Source organism: Paroedura picta, chromosome 1, assembly GCF_049243985.1.
Source record: "Paroedura picta isolate Pp20150507F chromosome 1, Ppicta_v3.0, whole genome shotgun sequence".
NCBI lineage: Eukaryota > Metazoa > Chordata > Lepidosauria > Squamata > Gekkonidae > Paroedura > Paroedura picta.
Genome location: NC_135369.1, coordinates 110,751,775 through 110,765,000, shown reverse-complemented (window position 1 = coordinate 110,765,000; position 13,226 = coordinate 110,751,775). Strand labels below are relative to the sequence as shown.

Sequence of the window (13,226 nt, the reverse complement as noted above, 5' to 3'; positions counted from 1 at the left end):
TTCCTTAATTACTGTTTTTAACCTAGATGACCTTAGATATAAAATTCAAAGTGCACAGTAAACCAATGCATAGCTGGGAGAGGCAGTGCTGCTATGATAGCCTACAGGTAGTAGAAATTGGGTTGATGGATTCATCCATATGAAAACATGTAATTGCATGTAATTTGACAAACCCACCATGTATGGTAAAGGAAACTGAATGGAGTTCTTTCTGTACTTAAAACATTCATTCTGTATTCACGTTATGTTTTCTTTTTAAAACTTTATGCTCAACTACTTCATTTAAGCTTTCATTGAATCACAAATTCTGAACTGGTTACACATCTATCAAAAGCAGGGGTTGTCAAACTGTGGCCCTCCAGATGTCCATGGACTACAATTCCCATGTGCCCTTGCCAGTGAGTGTTTTCTGGCAGGGGCTCATAGGAATTGTAGTCCATGGACATCTGGAGGGCCGCAGTTTGACTACCCCTGATCTAAAGCAGTGGTCCGCAACCCTTTTAAGGTGGCGGACCGCCTGCGGTGGGGAGGGCAATCGCCCGGCCGTGCATGCGCAGCCGGGCCACACATGTGCGTTTGCACCATGAGCAGCCGCAAATGCGCATGTGCGGCCCTGCTTCCCTCTCCCCCCCCCCCAAAAAAAAGAAGCTTGCCGGGTCGCAAGCTAATTGGACGCTTTTGTGGCTGATTTGTTTGCAGCCTGGGAAGTTTCTTACTGCGGGGGTGGGGTGGGGAGAGGGAGCTGTGGCCCGACACCAGGCCGCAGCCTGGTGGTTGGGGACCACCGATCTAAAGCATATACACTACAATTTAGATGGTTTCATCTAATTCAATCCCCAGGCCAGAATATTCTGGAAGAAACACATTTGTATGGAATTAAAAAACAGATTTTTCCTAAAGATTTTAAACCATCTCTGGGGAAACCAGTCATTGTGTTGAAGCTTGTACGCCAGTATCCTCCCATTGCTTTGGACAATATCCTTTGATTTTGATTTCCTAACTGTATCTACTGTAATGAAATACTTTGGGTTACCCTCCACTGTTCAGAATTGGATTGACAAAGGTGTCCTTCTGTGAGATGAACAGTTTTTGTCTGCAGAGGAGAACCTTTGTGTGCAACTTCATTCTTTAGATCTAATTCATTCTTTTTTCTTGTATTCAACATTGCATCCTGCAAAACCATATTTTACTTATTTATTTATTTAGGTTAGATTTATATACTGCCCTCCCATTGGTGGAATGGGTTAGTTTCCTTTGGAGGCTACATATATATATTATAATTTATTTGAGCTTCCTGCACATGTGGAACTTCCTTATATTGAATCAGATGGTTGAACCATCAGGGTATACTCAGACTGGCAGTGGTTCTTCAGGGTCTCTGGTAGAGGCCTTTCATATTATCTACTGCCTGGTCCTTTTAATTGGAGGAATCAGCAACTGAACTTCGACCCTCTGCATGCAAAACTGAGGCTCTTCCACTGAGCCACAGCCTCTGCTTTGATATGGCATAGTTGCTGCTGTTGTTTATATTGGTTTCTTGTATTTGTTAGTAGTTACTGCATTTTAGTACACTTGAATACACTCATGAATACACACATGAAGCTGCCTTATACTGAATCATACTCTTGATTCATCAAGGTCAGTATTATTTATTTGATTGATTGATAGAGTGATTTGTATGCCACCGCTCTTGTCACAGCCAGCTTGCAGCAGCTGACAAGAAGATTGAGTAAAGATTTAAAATATACAACTTAAAACAGTAACCCCTCATACCCACCCACTCCCCTAAAAGCTTTCCTCCATCTGCCCACCAGCAACCCAGGAGGGCATGGTGGTTTGATTGGAGAGTGACAGAGACGGAACCCATGATCTTCCTTAATCAGCAGTCTGGCCTCAACCCAAAGCCTGGCGGATTAGCTCCATCTTACAGGCCATGCAAAATTGCATTAGCTCCAGCAGGGCCCGCAGCTCTTCTGGGAGTTCATTCCTCCAGGCCAAGGCTGAAAAGGCCCTGGTTGAAGCCAGACAGATTTCACGTGGGCTAGCAATTACCTACCTGTTAGTACTCACAGAGCACAAGGCCCTGTGAGGAGAATAGGGAATTAAGTGGTCCCTAAGATGTAATGGGCCCAGACTGTAAATAGCCTTAAAGGTAAGTATCAAAACTTTGAATTTGATCCAGAATTCAACCAGCAACCAGTACAGATGCTTCAGTGCAGGCTGGATATGGGCTATCCACAAAGTTCTAGTGAGAATCCTAGCAGCTGCATTTTGTATATATCAAGGACAAGGAAAGGCTCACATAGAGTGAGTTACAGAAATTTAATCTGGAGATGACCATCAGATGGATCACTGTTGCTAGGCGTTCTGGGATCAGAAAGGGTCCTAGTAGCCATGCTTGGTGTAGATGGTAGAACACCTTTGTGATGTTGGTAGACTATCTTTGTGACTTGTGCCTCCATTGATAAGGAGGCATCTGTGATCACACCCAGATTCCTGGCTGAGTGCAAGATCTTCAATTACACTCTGCCCAGGCAGGGCAATCATGCTTCCTCATCTGGCCTTTTTTGCCTAGCCACAAGACCTCCATCTTGAAAGGATTGAGTTTCAGCTGGCTTTGCTTGAGCCAAACCATCATTGCTTCCAAACAACTGACAAATTATACGGGGAGGGGGGGTTGGGAATCAGGGTTGCCCTCCATCCAGCGATAGAGCTGGGTGTCATCAGCATACTGGTGGCAATCTAGCCCAAACTCCAGACCATGGGCCCGAGGGCACATAAAGATGTTAAATAGCATGAGGGAGAATATACCACAAGGAAGACTGTGATTGATTCTCTTCCACTACCACCGTCTGGTTCTGGAGGAAGAAGACCAACTACTAAAGAGCTGTCCCCCAAATACTAGTTCCAGCGAGGTGGTAGACTAGCAACCCGTAGTCGACTACGTCAAATGCAGCTGACAGATCGAGCAACACAAGGAGTACTGAACCACCTCTATCCAGCTGGCTCTGGAGATTCATGTTGCAAGCATAAGACAGAGACTCCTTTGTCACTAGAGCTATTTGTTCTGCTTAAATACAGACAGAGCTTGCAAGACAAGGACCAATAACCAGTCTTGATAATTCACATCTCCAGTGCATCATAGTGTAATTCATTCCACACTGTTGAAGTTGTATTGCACCTGCTTCCTCATGTTGTGCTGAGCTCTTCAGCAAAGGATGCCTATGCAGGCTTTGTGCATTCATGAAGTGAATGAGTAATATTTTGCACGGTCTAATTTGTCAGTCACTTCCTGGCTGATTTCACTAGGCATGAAGGACATAGTCTAATGTACAGGTGATAAGCTTCATCTCTCCCAAGTATCCTATTCACGTCCCATGGACAAGTTAACTGAAAATTATCCATGTGAAGTAGTAATCTCGGAAACATTCAGTGTAACTGTTACTAATGCGGAGTCCAAGTTGACTTAGACTTGAGTAAAATTATCTGCAAAATGCCACGCATATTGGTCACCAGAACTGTTTTGTCCCAGGGGCCAACTTCTGAATGATTTCTTACTGTACTAAATAGGATCATTTGATGGTTCTGTGCAGATGCAGTGGCAGCAGAATGTGTCATGTCTTCATTGCCATTAATGCTACAGAATAGCTTTCAAGTGCATTTGGTCATGCAAAGTCTGAATTTTCTTCCGTTAATTGTAATGCTTTAGATGCCCTGGTTCCATTGTGAACTAGGCAGCCAAGCAAGCTCCAGGGGGAGAAAGAAGATGCTTAGGAGCAATGGTATCAATTGCACATCAGGCCTTCTACTAAATCTGCCATGCTGTTAGCAGAAAAGTCCTATTATCAGGAAAATCTTCCCAGTCCCCAGGAAACTACTCAAATCCATCCTTCTCTGAGGGCAGATCATACTAATCAGTCCTGTGCCCCTATAAAGACCTTGTATTCATGTTAGTCAAAACTATATCAATTAACCGTCTGTCTGTGACAACAAATTCCATTGCAGCATCAGTTGTCTGAACAAGACTGGTACTTGTGTGCTTTCCTTATTAGGCATATACATATTTAAGGCAGAGTTTTATGTATGTTTCCCACTCATACAATCACCTGCATGGACAAAAAAAGGGTAGACGAATGGCAGTGTCCTCGCATACAGATATATTTCATTAGGTCACTACGGATATAGTATAGCAGGTTGCAGGATCACTCATAGCATGGCTTCCATAGCAGCATCCTTCTAGAATAGTTGTGAATGTTTCTCATTTTACACTCGATTTCCAGAAACAGTCACATTTCATTCCCCTGCGTATTAATGAACCATCTTCTGGACAGCTGTGTTAATGACACCCAGCAGAATAGCTGATGGAGACTAAGGGTGAGAATGCCAAAGGACTTTGTGTTTGGGATAAGGGAGAGCAGAACCAAAAATGTTTATTTTGGGATTTATATTCCACCCTGTCTTCAAAAATTCCATTTTGAAGTTGTCTATACCAAATAAAAAGAAAAATCTTCTAATTAAAGTAGGTTGGATGAAATTGCGGAAAGCTTCGAATTACAGCTTTTAATATTAAGGAAAACTGTGATTCTTCTAGTGCAGTACCTACAAGAAGAGGACCAAAGGGACTCAAGGGAGAAGGCAAATCATATCCCCTTGCACCACCTGCAGCCTCCTCTGTCTCATTTTGCCTTCCATCCTTTTTGCTGGCTCTTCCCTCTGCTGGCTCCTGCTCTGGATCCTCTGGCAGTTGAGTTTGCCACTGCAGCAGTCTTGGGCACAATTTTGTGTTTCTTCCACAACTTGAACTCTGTTTAAAAAAAAAACGATTCTGCATATATGTAGACATTGTTTTTTACAGGGATTTTTTATACTACCAGTTTGCAGAACCCTAACCTGCAGTTGTGACTGGCCCTCTTATATTATTATTATTATTATTATTATTAGATTTATTTCCCGCCTCTCCCGATAGGCTCGAGGCGGGTCACAACAACTAATCCCATTAAAATTCCCATTAAAATATCAATCTACTAATTAACATGGCAGCTAAAAATCCCATCCCTCCCCCTATGGAGTTTTAATATCCTTGGGTGATGGGGTTCAGCACTTGGCCATTAGATATAAGGATTCTGTGATTCACTTATTTTACTGCAACAAAGCCTGGAGGTACAGGATTAAACTGTACAAACTGCTTCCTCTGTACACAAGCACAAATCACATAAAACTGCCTGCTGCAAGATACACACAGGAGAGAGGGAGAGAGACAGAGTAAATTAAACTGACTTTTGAAAGTTGAATCAAATAAATAAATGAACCATAAGTCCTTATTGCTCCAAGATGAGTCACAATATTTCAACATCAGTGCTCTTCATCAGAATATAAGCTAAATCTGCCATATGTTTCTTATTGATAACTACAAATCTATTGTATCATGCATTCCTGAGGCACGTCATTCTGCCATAATGAGACAGTCTTATGGCTTTACATACATGGGCAAGAGTATGCAATGACCACACAATTATGATCTGATTAAGGGCCCTCTGACTTATGCTGATTTAGATCTAGAACTATCAGTTCTTAATAGTGTCCCTAGGGCTTTACAGTCTGCTGGAAAGCTGAATGAACAGGCGTTAAGAATATTCTGACTTGGTGAGTGCTCTTAAAGTTCTTGTATTAGACTTTTAAATTTAGAGCTTTAGGCATGTGTAGAAAAACATAGCTTTAAAATATTATTTGTCTACTGTTAATTTTCTCTTCATTCACACCCATATGGCCATCTGTGACATGTTAATCTGTTAAACAAACAAGCTAGTAATCCCAGTTTTTGAATAATTCTAAATAAGTATGCTGAAAACAAGGCAATTTGAATCCATAGATCTGGCCACCTAAGAAGTATGTTGTTGCTTTTCATATAATATTAACTACTAAAAGAAAGCATGTCTACTGTTGGGGGTCAGTGCTTAGCAAATGGAAGCAGAATTTTAGAACAATGAAGGCACGTTAGAGCCAAGATCTGAATGTTTTGGTCTGATTATTGTTGCTGTGGTTTACACTGCCATAATAAAAGCATGTGGCAACACCTGATGAATAATTATAGTTGTATGGCTTGTGTAATTGTATCCTATATTTTTTATCTTTGGCTCTTTCTTTTTTTTAATAGACTAAATTTTCTTTTATACCAAACTAGGGGCAAAGCCCGTTGTCTCCAAGAATACAACGGGCGCTAGAGCTTGGCAGTGGGAAGAGGAAGGGGAGGAGTTGTCCAGTCTGTAAGGGCATGGGGTTGAATGTGTGTGTTGTGTGGGAGGTTGTGGTGGCGTGGTGGCAAATGAGGGCATGGGTGTGGAGATATGGGTGTCAAGAACCTGTGGTGTGGAATATTCGTTGAGTGTGGGAGAGGACTGACCTTTGGGAATTGTGGCATAGTGGTTACAGATGAGCTTTCCAGAGCCATGTCCTCAGATATGTGAAGGGGAAATCAGACTGGAGACTCTTCTTAGGGGAAGATTACATGGCAACCAATTCCCCCCAGTTCTGCGTCATTTCCCTTCTTGTGTGAATTAGGCCACATTCACCGAAATGCCCCTCTGGTGTTGTTGAATTAAAAGACTTGAGGCCTACTACACAGGGTTGTTGTGCAGATGAAACAGGAGACAAAAGAGCCAGCTTCCTCTGCAGAATAACGCTGTGCAGTGGCCTCAAATCTGCAGACAGTTGCAAAGAAGAAAGACACATGGCTTGGCTGTGTCTAACCTCTGGGAAGAGCAGTATTTCAAGTGAGAAGGGGCTTTTCTGTGGCCTCCCTGTCAGGCAACTGTTTGGCAGAAGGGGAAAGCCCCCCCTCCTAAAAAGGAAGGCCCTCAGGCTCCCCTGCATTGCTCTCTGAAGGAAAATGCCTCCCTCCCCTCAGTCAGGGCCTGTCAGAGGCTCCTTCGCAGCAGGCCTGAAAGGGGGGGGGGGCCTCCTGCCAGCTCTGTCAGGGTTATGAGGCAAAGTGACAGTTGGACGTGACAGTTAGGACAGCCTTGGGGCGAAAAGGGCTGGCGCAGCCTCTGTTCTCATCCCCCTTGGCAGCCCTACTGACCTCCTCTCCCTTTGGTGGTCAGGAGCAGACTGGCAGCCAGACTGGGCTGGGTGAATGGAATTTTGGTCTGTCCTGGTGAGGGGCCAATAGGAAGGCACTTTGCGCGCCTCCCCATTGGCTGCTTGGTCCTGGATGGACACTATGAGGGCCCAATCAGGAGCCGTTGCAGCTCCTGATTGGGCCCTCTGAGTTTTTATCCTGGACAGGGCCCGCCCTAACTCCTCCCCATGTGGCCTTACTCTTTTATTTAATAGGACCCTGTCCTATTTAAAGATGGATACCGTGGAATGCATTGACAGGGCTGCTCACACAAGAACCATTTAATGTGCTAGTTTTGCGGGAAGTGTGTGTTCAGGGGACACCATCAGAAGATGGAAAGTGGAGCAGGGCATGGAGCTACATGAGAGAGCGTACCCTCACTTGCAGTGTTGGTGGATGATAGGTGTTTTAAGCCAACTGTTTCCCTTACCCTGCAGCGAGGCTTGGTCAAGAGAACAGTGGCTTGTTAGTAAAGGTTACTTTGGAGTAAGGGTCTGCTCACAATTCCATGCAAGGCAAGAGAGGTGGAAACTGGGTGTAGTGAAAAGGTTCATTTTAAAAGGCAGACAGGAGGACGGAGAGATTCTGCAGCCTTGATCAGAGATAAAAACCCAAAACCTGCTGGGTAAAGGAATGCAGGATGATTAATTTCCTTCTAGCGGTGGGAAAAGATGTTTAACACTAGCTCTCCTCCCCCCCCCCCTTCACATCATGTAGAACAAAAAGCTACATTTGCTTGAACACCCAAGTATACTTCCTACCCCACTGCCCTCCTTTCATGACTGGTGGTGCTCTTTCTCTGTAGCGTTACTCATTTTCTGATGGCTAGTTCTGTCTGTAATTATTGTAGGAACCAAAGTGTATCATGAGTTGAGTGCATAGAAGGAAACATGTCTGGGGAAATACCAGATCTGCTTATAGTATGAGTAGCTCAGTATCAAGTCTTCTGTAACATCATTTTACAAAGACTGCAGTAACAAACTGTGGTTCTCTTATTCCCTTCCCTCCCTCTGTCTTCCTGAGTCCCAGCTTTAAATGAGCAGTCAAGGGCCCTGTACACCATTACATTTCATGAAATGTGTGTGAAAATCAGAGATGATACATGGACAGTGTTGCAGAGTACAGATTTTTTTTTCACGTGGATAGCCGTATTGCTCTAAAGTAGCACAACAAAATTTCCGTCCAGTAGCACCTTTAAGACCAACAAAGATGTCTTCAAAGCGTGAGCTTTCATATGTATGCACACTTCCCTAGACAATCTCAGAGGAATTGTGTATGCACATCTTGAATAAATCTTTGTTACTCTTAAAGGTGTCATAGGATTCAAATTTTAGCATACAGATTCGTTATGCTCAGTAGACTGGTTGGTTTTTAAATTTATGCACTATGTCATCAAAAGAAAACACTGCTAATAGCGTGTTTTATGCAATCAAATTTTATTACAGCAGTTGCCAGCTATGTATGGATTCTTTTGTGAGTCGTTGACTTACAAAATACATAATGATTTAATACGAAATTAATATTAGTTTAGGAGGGGTCTGTGGGAACTTGATGCTCGGTACAAGTCATCTGAGGAAATGTAACTGGTCTATGAAGTAAACATCAACAACAACTGCTAGTTAAGATTTTCAGGATTTACACGGATCTACCATCCCGGCTTATGCCCACCTACACTGAACTTTAGCAATGCTACAGCATTTCTTGCTCCCAGATTATGCCATGGGTCCAATATGTATGGCTTAATGTGCTATAAGTGGAGCGGGGAGAAAACTCAGTGACCATCAGTTGGGGACTTGGCAAACAGGTGAGCAACAAAAGCGCCAGAAAGCTATGGCCAAGGAGCTGCCTCCTGGCAGCTCCTTCCTGCTCCCTTTAAGCAGCCTGCTAGCAAAATGAAGCCAGTGCCCAGATGGCCTCAGATGAGCTTGCTTTTCAAGACGAGGTGGGTAAGGAGGACTGAAGAGTTGTTCCTAATAGTTGTGTATTGAGTGCTCTTTCTCCACCTGTACTGGTTTACTGATTTTTGTCTGTTGTGGTGTGTAGGTGAAAAGAGAGGGCCAGAGCCAGATGATGCGGAGTTGCTGAGCCTCAGCAAAAGACTGGTGGAGAATGCAGTCCTCAAGGCGGTGCAGCAGTATCTAGAAGAAACCCAAAACAAAAATAGGCAGACTGATTGCGAAAGCCCAGTGAAAACTGAGGAGGCAGCCATTGGCAATAGCAATGAAAGTGAGAACGACAATAGCAAATGAGTACTTTGGGAGCCAAGAGGCAGGACTCTGCCACAAATATCCATGTCTTTGCCCTTTAGGTCAGCTCTGGCAAATTGCCACGGCCAACTTGAGTTTGTTATTGTCTGGTATCAGACACCTCATCTGAACAGGAGGTCCTATCTTGCAGAGCTTCATGAGTTGGATATCAATGCTGCTAAGAATAAAAACATTACTGAATCCTTGGAAGAAAGACAAGACAGAAAGAGAGGGAGGGATGAACAGACCTGACCAGCAAAGAGGTCCGCTTCAGTCAGTCTCAGCTGCAGAAAATCTCTTCATTGCATTTGAAGGGAACAGAGCTTATGTGATGAAAACAAATCACCAAGGAAGATGGGATAGCCAAACTGAAAACGATGCCATTCATTTTGTTGCACAGAATTGCAGAATATAACTGTTTACTTGAAGTGTATTTGAAATGAAGACATTTTTGTTGCACTGGAAAAAGAAATATTGCTAGAATTGTGGTTACAAATATCAGTCACTTCTGCTGTTATCCAGTGTGTTACAAAATGGGAATTTGTTCCTGATACCCTATCATCATGTTTCATTGTGAAATAACTTCTGCATACACAAATCATATATTTTTGAGTAAACATTACATTTTATATAAGAAGCACATATGGATAAACTGTGTTTCTCAAAAGATGCCATCTTTTTTGATACTTTGGTTCTATTATTTTAGACAACAATTAATTGTATGCAAAATTGTGCCACCTTTTTCTTTTAGGGAAAAGCCATGAAGCTGATGTTGTAAAAGAAGCTTTGCACAAAGAACTGTTGGCCCTGTTATCCACACTGAATCAGATAAAGGCGCTTTTGTCAAGCCCAGAGATCCGGATGAAAATGTACAAGGAACTGCTTGTAAAAGGACTTACAAATAGCAGCACTTGGGAAGGACACCCTGGTGCTGCATCTCCTGTCTCTTAACTAAAATATTGGAGTGTGGAAACAGATGATTTCGTTTTTAGACAAAGAATATTTGTTAAACAAATTGGTCTTGTTTACGTGGGGAGAGGTTTATGTGAAACTATTTGAAAGGGGGAGAACATGCTATGGCATACAGATACATGCTTGCTGAATCCATCCATTTCACAGAATTAAAATGATAATAATTTGCAACAGGAGGGCAGTCTTTAAGCATTCAGTAACCATGTACAGAAATGGCACTCTAGTGTTAAAAATGGTACAAGTATACAAATCCAAAATAATTACTCAGCATTACTTAGATTGATGCCATCTCATATGCTTGCTGCTGTCAGAGGAAGTCTAAAGACACATCTGTGGAGAAACTTCCTGGTTCAGTACTTCAGTGCAATATAAGAATTGCAAGAAGTGCTACTTTTGGAACAGAATTGTGTGTTCTCTTATTGTGGGTAGATTGGTCTTCACATGTTAACTCTGCAATTCCTTCCCACACCATCACATCTCAGTTTATCATATAATTCCTCTAGGAAAATTATTCAGGTTGTGTATAGATATTGTGCAGTGCGCACCTCAGAGGTATGAAAAAATTAGTAAACTCCTGTCAAAGTCAAGCAATTTGCTGTGCTCTGCTATGCAGTTACTGCAGTCTAAGCCCTCGATCGGGCCTCGATCCTAGGAGTAAGCCTCACTGAACTCAAGGGACTTTGAGTAAACATGCACAGATTGATATTGAATAAGGCCCACAGATCTCAAGAGGTGAGATGAGTTCCCATTCATAACTCTTTTGCTGAAATCAGTAAGGCTTTTGGAGTTCTTAACTGTGGTTAGGTCATGTCTCCTGTGTATACATGTCTTTTGGCTTGAATTTATGATTCATTTCAACAGCTGCAAAGTGACAATTTCAGGAAAATTAACCTATGAATTAATTTTAAACTGTTTTGTATTACACTGTATATAAGCTGTGGTTTTGATTTGGCAATGTTTTCTTTTTTAACCAGAAGTTAAAATTGTGTGTACAGATGCTAAAATACTATTTCTGCTGTTGTTTACATTCAAACTGGAATGTTTCGAATTTCTCAATGGGTCTTGTGAAATCACAAAACATTATGAACCTTGGCTGATCATTTCTTAGAGGAGCATGCTTGATTCCTCCCCCACCCCCACCCTCCGGAATTGATGTCTAAATTTTTCATACCTATCAATTATCTGAAGTTCTTTAGAGGCATACAACATTGCAGCATCAGCCCATTATTTCATTTCAGGACACTTCTGCTGAGTTAAGCCACAGTTCAAACTTATTGGAACTGATGGCTGTCATAAAAATAGGAATTGCCTACATTTTGATATCAGATGGCGAGGCCCAGAAATTCTGCATATACTCTAGATCAGAGGTAGTCAAACTGTGTCCCTCCAGATGTCCATGGACTACAGTTCCCATGAGCCCCTGCCAGCAACTGTTGGCAGCGGTTCATGGGAATTGTAGACCATGGACATCTGGAGGGACACAGTTTGACTACCCCTGATCTAGATCATACATGTGGTTTAATGAACTTTGTGGGAGTTCTGATATCTAAGCTTTGTACCCCAGTGATGTCACTGAGATGTGCCATGGACTTGTGTTGGGACGCCACCATTGCTGAGTGCCATGGTAACAAGGAAGAATATGCTACCCCAGAGAAAACTGTTCTTTATCTATTTAGGCCTACACCCACCTTGACCGTTTACGCACTGGGAACTTTGCCCCAGCTCCCGTGCAGGAGCACAAATCGGGGGTGGATGTGGTACACCAGGCCACCCCCATGTGGGTGCAGGAAGAGGTGGGCCAACCTGCCATGATTAAAACTCCAGCCTGCAGCTTGGCATGAAACCTCCAGTGCATGAACGGTCCTTGACACACCCGATTGTGGCCATCTCTGGTACCTTCAGGACTTTTGTGTTCATAATGTTCTACTTTAGATATTGTACTAAAATGATAATGCTAAGCCTAACTTTTTTGTACTCACAACAAGCTGGCCTCTAAGAATGACTGGAGACAGTGTATGAGAGGCAAAAGAGAATCTGTCAGGGTGCAGCTGCAGCCAACCTCAAACATAACAGATGGCAACCATCTTTGAGTAAGCCCTGTGAAAATATAATTATGCAAAGTAATCAGGGAAGGGAGAATCCCTGCATCTGAAAGCCAAATTTAGTTGCTCCCTTACTTCACCCACAATACCTATTTCTACAGAATTTCCCCCCGACCCCAATATGATGCCAATATTCAACGGCTAGGGATTAAAGAAATAAGGAGCTATTTAAGTCCCTAAATCTATGCAAGAACTGGCAACTTTGCTACTTGCAGTTTGGCATAATACCAAGGTTGATGTGCCAAGACAAAGAGAATGGTTGCCAAAGTAAAGCATGCTTTTATTGTACTGGTTTTCTAAGTGACAAGTGTAGCCAAATCTAAACACAAGCACAAATAATAAACTCTTTATTTCCAGCTATGTGGCCTTGAGAAACCACTACACACCAGAACAAATACCAGCTTTCTCATGCTAACTGCAGATCTAACTCTAATATCCCCCCTCCCTGACAATCTTGGTGCTTCTATTTTCACACAATGGATCATAACACAGTAATATTCTATGATGAAGTGAGCTGTGCATACAAAAGCTTACACCTTGAATAAAACTCTGTTAGTCTTAAAGGTGCCAGTGGACTCAAACTTTGTTCTGGTACTTCAGACCAACACAACTAGCACTTGAATCTATGACATGACAGTAATAGTATTAATTTATTCATTTAATGTATATAACATCCCTCACTATGATGTCTTGGGGCAGGGTATTCTACAAATACTAAAAATGCAAAATATGAAAACTGATAACTCTATAGACGGCACATGCCAAGGATTAGTAGAGGTTGTTACATCA

General features: G+C 42.5%; 1 protein-coding gene across 3 annotated transcripts in view; it reads left to right on the top strand.

Annotated features, from left to right (window-relative positions):
- Positions 1-13,000, top strand: part of AKAP7 (A-kinase anchoring protein 7) — a 106,869-nt gene extending 93,869 nt beyond the window's left edge. The window contains exons 8-9 of one of the 3 annotated variants that reach the window (XM_077352846.1): positions 9,161-9,343; positions 10,115-13,000. In XM_077352846.1, the coding sequence (XP_077208961.1) occupies positions 9,161-9,343; positions 10,115-10,314 (383 nt within the window). In that variant the 3' untranslated portion in view covers positions 10,315-13,000. Of the gene's footprint in view, positions 1-9,160 lie in introns of all 3 variants that reach the window. The other 2 variants (XM_077352857.1, XM_077352851.1) reach the window with 2 other exon arrangements.
- The last annotated feature ends 226 nt before the right edge of the window (positions 13,001-13,226 follow it).